General features: G+C 37.1%; 1 protein-coding gene across 2 annotated transcripts in view; it reads left to right on the forward strand.

Moving 5' to 3' along the window:
- The window catches only part of LOC145668634 (EGFR adapter protein-like), a 1410624-nt gene that overhangs the window by 781598 nt on the left and 614450 nt on the right, over window positions 1–14576 (forward strand). For both annotated transcript variants that reach the window (XM_081736675.1, XM_081736677.1), the window contains one exon: window positions 12258–12332. In XM_081736675.1, the coding sequence (XP_081592801.1) occupies window positions 12258–12332 (75 nt within the window). The remainder of the gene's footprint in view (window positions 1–12257; window positions 12333–14576) is intronic.

The raw sequence follows: 14576 nt of genomic DNA on the forward strand, positions 1-14576 counted from the left end.
GATTTTTAAGACAAATTGTGCTCAAATTATGCCAAATATTGTATACTCATAAATACAATAGGAGACCCACATGAGTTTTGGGGGACCAGGGGGCAGGGACCCCTCGGCCCCCAAAGGATCGGCGCCCTTAGTGAGCGGGTCAATCACACAGAACTTACTGGCATCAAGGGCCGTACGAGACAAAGCATAGCAGTTTCGCAAAAATTGAATAACCTTATTCAATTCAGAAATTCGTGCATCATACACTATCTTCACAGGAACACAAAGACCACGAAAATATTTACTTACTGTAGGATAGCAGAAAAAATATTTACAATTTTAATGGGCGAGCAACTTGACCCTTCGTGTTCTGAAATAGTCTCTCTGTGCTAGTAGATGCACTGTATGTTCCCTCACGGAGCATATTTTCAAGGTGAACATCAGTTATCAATGAGGAAAAAAATAATTCAGTGACGAGACTACGTAAGAAATACATTTTGAATAACGGCTCAGGCAGGCAGGATAAAAGAAAAAATTAAATGAAATTTTTGAGTTTTACGTCCCACGGTTATGCCGGTTAGGCTAAAGGAGACGGTGATTATGAGAAATGAATGATATGGTGGAATGAAGAAAGTGGGAGGAAACGGGAGAACCCCGAGAAAACCCACGCACACGGTGTTTGTCCACCACAAAGTTCACTTGGTGGAAGCAGGGTTTGAACCCGGGACCCCATGCACCAGAAGTGAACGCTCTACCACTGAGCCACCGCGGCCCCCGGATAAAAGATTTCAGTAGACCGAAACCGTCCCGGGGGCTGGCTTTCGCATATGGCTGTTGTAGATGATACTATGGAAGAAAATAAAGAGACGACAATTGATAAACGGTGTTCCAACGGAAGATTCCCACATCAGAATGAAGAGGTTATCTAAGGACTGTAATTAATGGTAAATTTTCAGTTTACGAGAAATCATCCGTCAGTAATCCGGTAACACTTTTGCTGATGATAAAAGATCTCCATTCATATTGTAAAGCAGGGTGATATGGGACTCTAGCTTTGTTTATGTTAACTTTTTTTTTAAAAAAAAATGGGGTTGTTTCTACCCCAAACGCTTTTATATATTTACTTTGTCTGTCCATGTGTCCTTCCATGCAAAGCCAAAAAATAAATAAAAAACTACTTGAATGAATGACCATCAATTTTTGGCCAGGATGTAGAAAGTCAAAAGTTAGAATCAGGTTCGTTGATTGAGGTGGTTCATAAAGTTAAAAGTTAGAATCAGGTTCATTGTTTGAGGTGGTTCATAGAGTCAAAAGTTAGAATCAGGTTCGTTGATTGAGGTGGTTCATAGAGTCAAAAGTTAGAATCAGGTTCGTTGATTGAGGTGGTTCATAGAGTCAAAAGTTAGAATCAGGTTCGTTGATTGAGGTGGTTCATAGAGTCAAAAGTTAGAATCAGGTTCGTTGATTGAGGTGGTTCATAAAGTTAAAAGTTAGAATCAGGTTCGTTGATTGAGGTGGTTCATAGAGTCAAAAGTTAGAATCAGGTTCGTTGATTGAGGTGGTTCATAGAGTCAAAAGTTAGAATCAGGTTCGTTGATTGAGGTGGTTCATAGAGTCAAAAGTTAGAATCAGGTTCGTTGATTGAGGTGGTTCATAGAGTCAAAAGTTAGAATCAGGGTCGTTGATTGAGGTGGTTCATAGAGTCAAAAGTTAGAATCAGGTTCGTTGATTGAGGTGGTTCATAAAGTTAAAAGTTAGAATCAGGTTAATTGTTTGAGGTGGTTCATAGAGTCAAAAGTTAGAATCAGGTTCGTTGATTGAGGTGGTTCATAGAGTCAAAAGTTAGAATCAGGTTCGTTGATTGAGGTGGTTCATAGAGTCAAAAGTTAGAATCAGGTTCGTTGATTGAGGTGGTTCATAGAGTCAAAAGTTAGAATCAGGTTCGTTGATTGAGGTGGTTCAGAGAGTCAAAAGTTAGAATCAGGTTCGTTGATTGAGGTGGTTCATAGAGTCAAAAGTTAGAATCAGGTTCATTGTTTGAGGTGGTTCATAGAGTCAAAAGTTAGAATCAGGTTCGTTGATTGAGGTGGTTCATAGAGTCAAAAGTTAGAATCAGGTTCGTTGATTGAGGTGGTTCATAGAGTCAAAAGTTAGAATCAGGTTCGTTGATTGAGGTGGTTCATAGAGTCAAAAGTTAGAATCAGGTTCGTTGATTGAGGTGGTTCATAAAGTCAAAAGTTAGAATCAGGTTCGTTGATTGAGGTGGTTCATAGAGTCAAAAGTTAGAATCAGGTTCGTTGATTGAGGTGGTTCATAGAGTCAAAAGTTAGAATCAGGTTCCTTGATTGAGGTGGTTCATAGAGTCAAAAGTTAGAATCAGGTTCGTTGATTGAGATGGTTCATAGAGTCAAAAGTTAGAATCAGGTTCGTTGATTGAGGTGGTTCATAGAGTCAAAAGTTAGAATCAGGTTCGTTGATTGAGGTGGTTCATAAAGTTAAAAGTTAGAATCAGGTTCGTTGATTGAGGTGGTTCATAGAGTCAAAAGTTAGAATCAGGTTCGTTGATTGAGGTGGTTCATAGAGTCAAAAGTTAGAATCAGGTTCATTGATTGAGGTGGTTCATAGAGTCAAAAGTTAGAATCAGGTTCGTTGATTGAGGTGGTTCATAGAGTCAAAAGTTAGAATCAGGTTCGTTGATTGAGGTGGTTCATAGAGTCAAAAGTTAGAATCAGGTTCGTTGATTGAGGTGGTTCATAGAGTCAAAAGTTAGAATCAGGTTCGTTGATTGAGGTGGTTCATAGAGTCAAAAGTTAGAATCAGGTTCGTTGATTGAGGTGGTTCATAGAGTCAAAAGTTAGAATCAGGTTCGTTGATTGAGGTGGTTCATAGAGTCAAAAGTTAGAATCAGGTTCATTGATTGAGGTGGTTCATAGAGTCAAAAGTTAGAATCAGGTTCGTTGATTGAGGTGGTTCATAGAGTCAAAAGTTAGAATCAGGTTCGTTGATTGAGGTGGTTCATAGAGTCAAAAGTTAGAATCAGGTTCGTTGATTGAGGTGGTTCATAGAGTCAAAAGTTAGAATCAGGTTCGTTGATTGAGGTGGTTCATAGAGTCAAAAGTTAGAATCAGGTTCGTTGATTGAGGTGGTTCATAGAGTCAAAAGTTAGAATCAGGTTCGTTGATTGAGGTGGTTCATAGAGTCAAAAGTTAGAATCAGGTTCGTTGATTGAGGTGGTTCATAGAGTCAAAAGTTAGAATCAGGTTCGTTGATTGAGGTGGTTCATAGAGTCAAAAGTTAGAATCAGGTTCGTTGATTGAGGTGGTTCAGAGAGTCAAAAGTTAGAATCAGGTTCGTTGATTGAAGTGGTTCAGAGAGTCAAAAGTTAGAATCAGGTTCGTTGATTGAGGTGGTTCATAGAGTCAAAAGTTAGAATCAGGTTCGTTGATTGAGGTGGTTCAGAGAGTCAAAAGTTAGAATCAGGTTCGTTGATTGAGGTGGTTCATAGAGTCAAAAGTTAGAATCAGGTTCGTTGATTGAGGTGGTTCATAGAGTCAAAAGTTAGAATCAGGTTCGTTGATTGAGGTGGTTCATAGAGTCAAAAGTTAGAATCAGGTTCGTTGATTGAGGTGGTTCATAGAGTCAAAAGTTAGAATCAGGTTCGTTGATTGAGGTGGTTCATAGAGTCAAAAGTTAGAATCAGGTTCGTTGATTGAGGTGGTTCATAGAGTCAAAAGTTAGAATCAGGGTCGTTGATAGAGGTGATTCATTCACCGAAAGCGATAGAAATCATTGATCAGTATAGAACAAAAATGGTGTAATAAATAACGAGATTAACGAGATTTTCGGAAATCAATTAAGCGTACCAAGAATACATTTCATGTCTATCCTTACCTCTCAAGCAAAACCGGAAGTGATAGAAATCTACTTCAACTTCTGGTTTCAGTATTGATTTACCTTCAGCAATGGTTCTCAACCTAACTCCTATCACGACCCTCATTTTATGACATCCGCTTGCCACCGACCCCTTTGTAATTTCTGGTTTGTAATAAGCTTGTGTGGGAATTTTAATATACCTATTGCGGAGATCTCACGATAGCCATTTATTTCTCTGATAGTAGAATCCATTTTCTGTATATAGTGAATACAGTATCTTCCTTAAAAGCGAATGGGCTAAAACTAAATTTGGTCACTCCATTCATCTTCCGCTTATCTTCGCGACCCCCAGGTTGAGAAACCCTGACTTACATTAAATACGATAAGAAATGCTGTGAAGCGTTTTCTAAAATCGTTTAGCGTTCTCGGAATAGGTACAATTTTACTTTAACTCTCTATTCAAACTGAAAGTGACAGAAATAAAGCATTTCCTATTTTAACGTTTATCCCTATAGAATAAAAGCCATAATAAATAACAGGAAACAGTTGTCTTCAACCAGTTTAAGGATCCCAAGAAATTTTTCAACTCCACTTTAACCTATCTACTACGAAAATCGGATGGAAGAAATCTATTACCACTTTCAGTTGCAGTGTATTAATTGAGAAAAATTGTCATCAGTATACTATAACAAGTGAGTTTAATTTCACAGTTGTGAAGGTACGGTAGAGTTCCAAACTATACTAATTGCAGATTGAAACAGATCATAACTTTCAGCTGGAATAGAGGGATAATTTGAGATATGGAATCCGTTTCCCTGATACTGAATCCATATTTATGCAGTGTATTACAGTCATGAATTCTTGTTATATCTTACAAGTATTACTACATAGGAATTAGTATTGAAACTGAAGGTTCTGTTTCACACTGTTTCCGGATTCAGTCTTTTCTTAGGATACTGAATCTGTATATAAATCGTTAGTTGCCTCATATCATTGTTTTTATTCTATAAGGATCAGTTTTAAAACCGGAAGTTATAGTAGATTAAATCATTTCCGCTTACAATAGAGAAGTATAGTCAAAGATGGAAAAAAAATTCATGTGGTACTGAGCTCATATTAAAATCTACTTCTCGCTGTCTATTCACGTTTTTCACTATGGAAATTAGCGTTGTAATCGGAAACTGTAGTAGATTTTCACCAATTTCCGTTCACATACTGCGTTAAAGCTTGAAATTAATTTTTTGTTAAGACGTTTAATTGAGTCTGAAAGATCTATTCTCGATATCTCTTACCGTCTTTGCTCTATAGGGATCAAAATTTAAAACGAAAATAGTAAATTGGTCTGGACTTGGTAAAGAGATACAGAAAAGGGTGGATAATTTTCTTAACGCTTCAAATCGATTATTAAAAAAAAAGTTTGAAATCGATTAGTTACCTCGCTCTCCATTACCATTTTGCTAGGGCGAACCTTGTTGGACCGAAAATGATTGATTCTTTCCAAATTCACTTTGAATAGAGAGTTAATGGACGAAATGGGACTTGAAATGATTGATTCCTTTCAATTCCACTTTGAATAGAGACTTAATGAATGAAATGGAGCCTGAAATGTTTGATTCCTTCTAATTCCACATTGAATAGAGAGTTAATGGACGAAATGGGACTTTAAATGATTGATTCCTTCCAATTCCACTATGAATCGAGTGTTAATGAATGAAATGAAACCCGAAATGGTTGATTCCTTCCAATTCCACTTTGAATAGAGAGTTAATGGACGAAATGGGTCTTGAAATGATTGATTCCTTTCAATACCACTTTGAATAGAGATTTAATGAATGAAATGGAACCTGAAATGGTTGATTCCTCCCAGTTACCCTTTGAGTAGAGAATTAATGAACGAAATGTAATCTAGAGTCATATTTGTTCTAAGGAGATCAATATAGAAACCGGAATTCAGTAGTAAATGTCTGCTACTTCCGGTTTTCGTAAGTGGTTCGGGTGGAAGTGGTATCCTTTCATGAGACGCTGTAAATTATAGCTTTTTGTTCGTTGATAATCGGGAAACAATTTGTTGCTATTATCGTTTTCGTTCTACTGTGGCGATCAACTCTGAAACCGGAAATGATTGATTTCTACAACTTCCGGTTTGGATAGTATGTTAACGAGGGAGGTGGAATCTATTCCTGGGACACTGAGTCTATTCTAAAAAAAAAAGACGCTTCTCCATTTTTTTTTTTACCGTTTTTACTGTGATACATATCGACAGACGCGCGGACATAACCTTCAATTTTAACGTTCCGTACACTGCGACACTACTAGTTTTAAATCATGCGATATTCCTATTCAATTACTATATGGGTAGGTGTAAGTGGTTGGTACACAGGTTGTCAATATGGTTGTCATAGAAACTTCTCCCGTAGTATAGCTAGCTGGAGTAACCTGAAGGATGCATTTATATATTCTCGTACCAGGAAATAAATCTGCACTACATTTGTAGCAAGAGTTCTGATTGGCCAGATGATCAGCACGTTAGTTTCCATCGTTGTTATAGCGGAGTGTATTACTTCTTAAATTCAAGTAAGTCGTAGTCTACCTTATGATGATAGATCAATATATATAAAAGAAATCTTTACTTCCTTCGGGAATCGAATTCAATACCACGCGTATCGAAGGGCTATTTCAACAAGCCCAAAATTTGAGCGAACTGAAACTATTTTTAAGGTTAGATGGTGAAATGAAATAAAATCTTTCAGTTTTACGTCCCACGTTTATTCTGGATTGGCTAAAGGAGACGGTGATGATGAGAAGTGAATAAAATGGGAAGAAATGGGATAACACCGACTAAACCCACGAACACGGTGTTCGTCCACCACAAAGTCCACTTGGCGCGAGCTGAGATCGAACTAGGGACCCCACACTGTACCACTGAGCCACCGTGCCTCCTTGAAGGTTAGGTGGTATTGTCGATGTTGGTTGTAGCATAAGATACGTATTACACATCATTCAATTTGCGTATCCTTAAATATATGCATTTCTTAATATATCGATGCTAATTGTTGCATGTCGTTTAGGATACATAGACAGCATACATAGGACTATCTTCATGCGAAATGGATATTCCAATTCTTTGCAGTTACTTCATACTGATAATGTATTGTCTCTCCCTATGGCATAGGTACGTTTAAAAGTAAGCATTGATCTTCTTAACTTGGCTTATATCGACTCATATTGCTTTGAGAAAGGGTGGAGAAGAAATCTTTTGCTTTTGAAAAGCTCTTCGTCCCCCCTTTTTCTTTTTAATCACCTCCCTTAAAACAAAAGACGAACTCTATCCACACTTGTACTGTAAGCGCCGTTCCAGTAATTACACCTATGAATGATAGAGGGAAGTAGCAGCGCACTGACATAGAACAATAGGACATATCTCATCCTATCCTTCCCAACGAATTTTCTTTCTGTTCGAATCCTTCCCTCCTATCGTCCTTTTCTCCTCTTTGTCTGCATTTTCATTATTCCCCCTTTTTTTTCGAACCTTCTTATATATTTTTTGGCATATGAATACTTAATGACGGAAGACTGAATGAACAAGAGAATGAATAAAAACGCTGCTTTATAGTAGAATGATATAGCGCCATCTAGTAGTAGTAGAAAACTTTAGGTGGCTTTTTTTTTCTTTTGCTTTCTTTTACCTTTTTTTTAAACTTACTATTTCCCTCCTAAGGCTTTTGTCTTTCTCATTCTAGCTCCCTTTAAAATAGTGATCATCAAAAGTTTAAGAAAGCAAGCATGAAAGAGAAAGAGAGAGAAAGCTCCGTATAGTCTAGTACCGCCAAAGTTGTAGAAGTCCTCTTTGCAGAGAAGTTTCCTCCTTTCTTGCAGTGTTTCTATCTAAGCTAGGAGAATGGCACTACTATGATAATAATTATTGCTGTCTTCAATGTTCGTATAATAGAATTAAGCATGAGAGAAGTGCAGGTGATCATCTTTCTTACATGCTCTACAAGATTTTGTTAGGATGAAACTAATGTTTTTTTTTATAAGATTGTAACTAAAGTATGACCATTACTCCACGTGATAACTCTTAAACGAAAACAAATTTTTGAATTCAGATTTTTGTGCAGTCGATAAAAGCTAGAACGATTATCTCGGACGAGTACATTAATGGAGTAAATCCGTTAAAAGTCCCTATCACTGCGAAATTAAAATACTGCTAATTTTACTGTAATTATGTGTTATCTTCAGATAGATAAAAGATAATCGAAAAGTGGATCAATACCTCCTTAGACGATGTTATTTTGCATGAGATACCGCTATTACGAGTCACTTAGTAGCTTTCCGTTTGCAGGTATTTAGAAACGCGAAAATAAATACCCATTTTCTAAATGGCTGGAAATCGAAAGCAGATAAATGAGTCATGATAACGGTATCGCATGCAAAATAATGTTGTCTAGGGAGGTCTTGTTCCACTTTTCGATTATATTTTTGTCTATTTGAAGATATCATACAATTATTGTAAACTTAGCGGTATTTTAATTTCACAGTGATAAGGCCTCTTAAGATCTGCAGTGGTAACGTTGAGTATCCATATCCTGTTCATTCATAAAGGGACGCTATTATGCACCCTTCAAACAGCGACGGATCTAGAAGTAGTGCCTTGAAATGGGGGGGTCGACCGGGACGACAGCCCCAGGCGTCAAAGTAAGGGGGCGCAAAATTCCGGAGGAAAAAGAAAAGAAACAAAGAGAAAAGAGGGAGGAAAAATTACTTGGAATATTTTTAGATCAACAGCAGTATTTTTCAATCTACTATTTAATTTGACCAGGGTCAGATTTATGTTATTCATGATGGGAAAATGCATGTGCACATAAATGAAAAGAAAAAAAGTAATAATAAAAAGTGCTTAAAATCAAGGAAAACCATGGTTTGTTTTTGAAAATTTTCTTACGCTTTGCGTCAACTATGGTGGCGCTTCGTGGCTGGTCTGTCGATCTCACTCATATGTACGGGGAGCCGTCGTATAGTCTAGTCCCGTGTGATGATTTTCGACGGCACGACACTGTCTAGAAGGTAAAAACGGGAGCAGCTAGAACTCAGACAATAATAAGCATATCATGAGTTTACTATAAACACGTATAAACAGTGCCTTAAAGTATTTTGTCACTCAAAAACCTGGGAGGCCTAGATCCTCCCGGCCCCAGATTAGATTCGCCACTGACTGGAAAACATTTAAGAGTTGTGAGTTGTATAAATATCTATACAAAAATATTTATTATAAAGGCAAGCCCATTCATTCATAGATGTATGTCATATTCTCTATTGTCTTAGCAGAGTTTATATAATTATGCTTGATCCACTTTTACATTGATTCTTCGAAGTTTACGTATAATATGCTTATTTTTTTAAATGATACGTATTCTTGCATTATTGGCAGATCACATGCTGCAACTGAGAAGCTTCCATGCTCCACGGTCTTCCGCTAACTTCTTCGTCTTCACGTACGATTTCTCTGTTTTCTTATCGTCCATTAATTGTAGTCTCCTTCGCCCTCTCCTTCCCTTTCCTACCAATATACCCTTTAGCATGTCTATCATGATACAGTTCTTTCTTACCCAATGTTCTAACCAGTTTCTCTCTCTCTTCTTAATAATATCTAAAATTGTTCTTTTCTCCCCCACCATTTCTAAGATCATCTTATTCGTTTTCCACTAAAGCCAGCCAATTCTTTCCATTCTTTTCTACACCCACATTTCGAGACTTTCCGGTTGCTTTTTATCCTTCTTGCGTAATGTCCAAGTTTCTGACCCACATAGCACAATACTCCACACGATGCCTTCTATAAGTCTTTATTCAAGACCCCACAATATTGTCTTTTCTTCCTCTTAAAAGCTTCTCTCGCCATTTTCCTTACTTTTATTTCACGTTCACACTCTATATCATCACTAATAATATTACCAAAGTATCAAAAACTAGTAGCCTGTTGTATTTTCTCCCCTCCTACTTCTATATTTGACACCGATCCCTTTGTTCCAATCACCATGGCTTTTGTCTTTCTGACATTTATTTCCCGAAATAAGTAAATAGACAGTTAGATATCCGAAAACAGCTTGTGACCATTGTTACGTATCATGCATGAAAGAACTAATCTGGATGCTAGAATTAGTATTTGTTGGTTAACTTTTGAATTTAGCATCCTTTTTCAGCACCGAGGCTGTATGAGACATGGATTTACAGTTTAAGGTGGAATCCAAAATATCGTTATCCCTTTAAATTTCAAGCCTCTTCCTCCGGGAATCGTACCCAGTATTCCTTGCATCAAAGTGCGTCCACTAGCCTAGACCAAAGGGAAGAGTTGAAGTTAATACTTCATGTTATCTCCTTTTGCGGAACATAAAGCTTCGACTCTTGAGGTGCCATGATATCCAATAAGTTGTTCATGAAATCTTATGCCAGGTGCTGCCATTCCTTATAGAGGCTTCGAGTAATTGCTGTTTGTTTGCGTATTTTTGTGGTGGTTATGTAATTGTAGTTGTAAAAATACGGAACATTTTCTATAGGATTAATATCCGGGGATTGTCCAGGCCTCAACAGAGTTTAAACCCCATTTTGTATCTTCCAACGTTTGGCCATATGACATGGTGCCCTTTCATCCATTAATTGTGTGGCTGGCATCCTACAACAACTCAGGGGCGTCATTGAGGGGGTGGGAGGGGGCAATTATCCCCCAAGAGTTCGAGGAATACATATACTTTAATCGATTGTCTATTAATATACTAGTACAAAATGTGAAAGTCTTGTGTCGGTGGTGCTCTTCCCACCTCAAGCAAATTCTGAAATGACGCCCCTGCAACAACTAGACTCTTTCACGGAAGTGTAGGAATCGATCTTGTAATACCTCGATGTATTTTGCAGTATTGATGTGCCCATCGAAAAAAAAAATTGTTCTGACGACTTTTCCAACTTGTTCCCACACCATGACACTAATACCATCGTATTTGGAGAAACTCGAGAAACTGTGGTAAGTCGTGGTCTGTGAATGGCTTCTGCATCCACTGTCGACCACTGTCTGACAAATGATAAAGTTGACTTTTCATCAGAGAATGCAACAGTGTTTCAAAAGTACTATGACTTGTTGCATATTTTGGTGCCCAACTGTGTTTCTGTATCATTTGTGGTTTTGTAAACAAAATCGTTTTTGTAGGTACAATCCTGCATGCAATATGCAAAATACCGTTGGATAGTTCTTGCTGATCTGTAAGTCTCAACTCCAATGCTTGACAGTTTTGAATGGCTAGTTTCTTACACTTTGGACAACTGTATATTTTAGGCATGGGTGTTGATCCCAGTACTCCCGATTTCGCGTCACTATATGTATTTTGGCCTCATTTGAACTGCTCAATATTCGTTTAACAGGTACTAACGGTACACACAACACTTCTACCTCACTCTCATTGCTGTCCGTGGGGTCCCTGGTCAAGTTTCTGGTGGACAACATCATGTCCGTGGGTTTTCTTGGGGTACTCTCGTTTCCATCCACTTTTTCGTTCCACTAATTCTTCCATTATCGTTCACTTGTTTTAATCATCGTCTTCCTTAGCTTAAAGGACATAAACGTGGTACGTTAAACTGAAAGATTTCACTCTCAATTCGCATTATATAACCTTGGGTAAACATGGTCAATACTTCATAGTCATTCGCGCATGTAGAGCTCCTTCGTGGCTAACCGGTTAGCGTACGCAACTTTGGCGTGGGAGACCTGGGTTCGATTCCCTGCGGGAACTCATGTGGTTCGGATTCCACGTTAATCAGTAGGTCCACGTCTCATATAGCCTCGCTGTTGAACGAGACGTTAAACTCAAAATCAACTCAACTCAACTCATTCGCGCATGTCAATCACCAGCACTTTCTACGTCATATTCATCGGCCACTTATTTATTCATTGTTTCCACCAAATCTGGTTACCTTGTGGATGTTCTATTTACTAATGTCTTTTTCAGGTTATCAAAATCCGACGAGGTTTCTATACATTACTTCAAAATAAGTCTTTCAAAAACTAAATGGGTACAATCGTGTAGTCTTCACATGTTTACAAAGTATTATTATTATTATTATTATTATTATTATTATTATTATTATTATTATTATTATTATTATTATTATTATTAGTTCTTATTTTCAACGCCAGAGGTCACATTAGTTTAACGAAACAAATTTGGAAAGAGCAATTTAGAGGTGAGTTTCTGGTAGAATTCCAGCGAATTTGAGTTTGCCATGTCAGAATCCAGGGAAGTATGGTGTGTCGTTAAGATTTTCAATTCATCTTTTCTATTATTGTGAGGAGAATGGTCATTTAGTTTATCAATAAACCTAATTATTTCACAAGTTAACTTTTGATTCTTTATTGTTTCCAGGGTTGTGAAAAGACCAAACCAGTTCTGCTTGTGATATCGCTGGCAGGAATCAAAATATGCAGTCCAGACGGCAAGGTAAGTACTTGATAGTTAACATTTCGTTTTGTTCCTTTTTGTTTATCGTTACGTGTTGATTGTTGTGAGTTTCAAGTTCTTACTGATTTTTTCCCTCTTATTTGTTGCTGAAAATCTATCCTAGACCAGCGTTTCTTAAACTGTCGTCCGCAGACCTCTAGAAGTCCTTGAGCGTATAGTAAAACTAAACTTTATTTAAGTTCATTACGAAAAATATTAGTATAATATGTGCAACATGGTTATAACATTTTTTTTTTATTCTGAAGTTGATTTTAGTGATGTTTGATATTGTAACAATTTACATAGTGAAAAGCAAATACGTATATCGTATACATGAAAATATTTTCTTACCTTCTGTTGAAAGGCATCCAGCATCGATGCCGATCTTGTTGGGTGAAATGTCTCTTAAGGTCACTTTGGGTCCACAGAACTTGAATATTTTTGCATGCACTTATCAGCATTACTGAGGTCCGGTAAAATGCGGATCATATCAAAGGGGTCCTCAAAATCTCGAAATTTGAGAATTTCGTTCTACATTAAGTAGTAGAAATGAATTTTATGGGACGCAACTACCGCTGTATTTCTTTTTGTTTTTAATGCTTGGTATTTTCAGAAGATATCGCTACCGTATCCTTATTTAGATAACTATACAAACGAAAACACGTGTTTTGATTGGTTGTTTAAGCCATATAGGTATTGCATCCTGTTGTTTAGTGGAAATTTGCACACGAAACAAGCTTTTCCTCGTTAGTGAAGATCTGCAGGTGACAGACGGAAGAGCAGCTGTAAAGTGACCCATACATGCACACACATGCATGAAGAAACCGTCCAACTTGCATGAAAAATGATAAAATCACGGCAGAGGAAGAAATCACGTGACCTTTTCCTCCCTACCCCTTCAACTAAGTTGTACAGCAAATTGGTACGTGTGTGGGCAAAAAATTCTTCCAACATGCATAATAAATCTTCATGCAAGTGCTGCGTCTATGGCTATCTTAATAGTATAGTGGAAACAAGTGATTTGATGTAATGACAGAGCACAACAGGTTGCTTTAATTGTTGGGAACTCCACAAATTCTATCCTTTGAATCTTAAAAATACATTTCCAAACAACTGCGTGTGTTCATTACAGAATATCACAAATATCATTACCATGAATATCATTGGAAACCATCCAAAAAAACTACATTCAATATTTGCAATAAGGAAATAAGTACATGGAAATATAAAAATTTGCAAAAAAGAAAGGATACTGAGACATGTACAAAAACATATTATTTTAACATATTAATGGAAAGCCAGGACTTAAAATTAGTTGTTTAGAATAGGGATGGCCACATTTTTTCGAAAAATACTTTCTCGAAAAATGGATTTTTCGAAAACGAAAAACGAAAAACGAAAAATTTTTCGAAAAACGAAAAACGAAAAATTTTTCGGAAAACGAAAAACGAAAAATTTTTCGGAAAACGAAAAACGAAAAATTTTTCGAAAAACGAAAAACGAAAAATTTTTCGGAATACGAAAAACGAAAAATTTTTCGGAAACGAAAAACGAAAAATTTTTCGGAAAACGAAAAACGAAAAATTTTTCGGAAAACGAAAAACGAAAAAAATCGAAACAGAAGGAGATGGAACACGAAGGGACGAAACGAAACTGATGAGAAATTTGAAGTTGCGAAAGAGCAACATTTCCTTCCCTGCCTGGTTTGATTGAAGTTATAAACAAAAGAAAAGAAACGCATCATTACATACAGATAAGCTTTACTCCCTGACTGAAATTGAATAGTATCTTATTTCGCTGATGCGGCGTGTTCTAATCGTAATAGCTATTTGAGACTGCTTTTAGCTAGCTATCTCGTACTCGCCTTTGTTGATACGGTACGTGGTTTCGTATTCGCTGTGACTGAATATTTTGGTAACAATAAAAGATTGTTGTTTAGAGAAAGGACACGTGTCCTACGATATCAACACTTCTGATATGTTTATTGTCCTAGTGGGAGAAGCATTAGTTCGTTATGAGGAATACCCAACTGAGTTCATTATATCAGTTACCAACGCAGAGCTTGTTTCGAACTATATAAGATAACTGCAAGAAGAGATATTTTCGGGAAGTATTTACAATGGGAAATATATGGGAACATTTCACTCCTGAAAATGATGGTGTTTCTTCAAAATGCAATTACTGTCGAAGTATTATCCACAATCGAAATTCAACGACTGGCTTGTGGTACCATTTAAGATCACG

This window comes from Thermobia domestica, chromosome 13, assembly GCF_964235325.1.
Source record: "Thermobia domestica chromosome 13, izTheDome1.hap1.1, whole genome shotgun sequence".
Lineage (NCBI taxonomy): Eukaryota > Metazoa > Arthropoda > Insecta > Zygentoma > Lepismatidae > Thermobia > Thermobia domestica.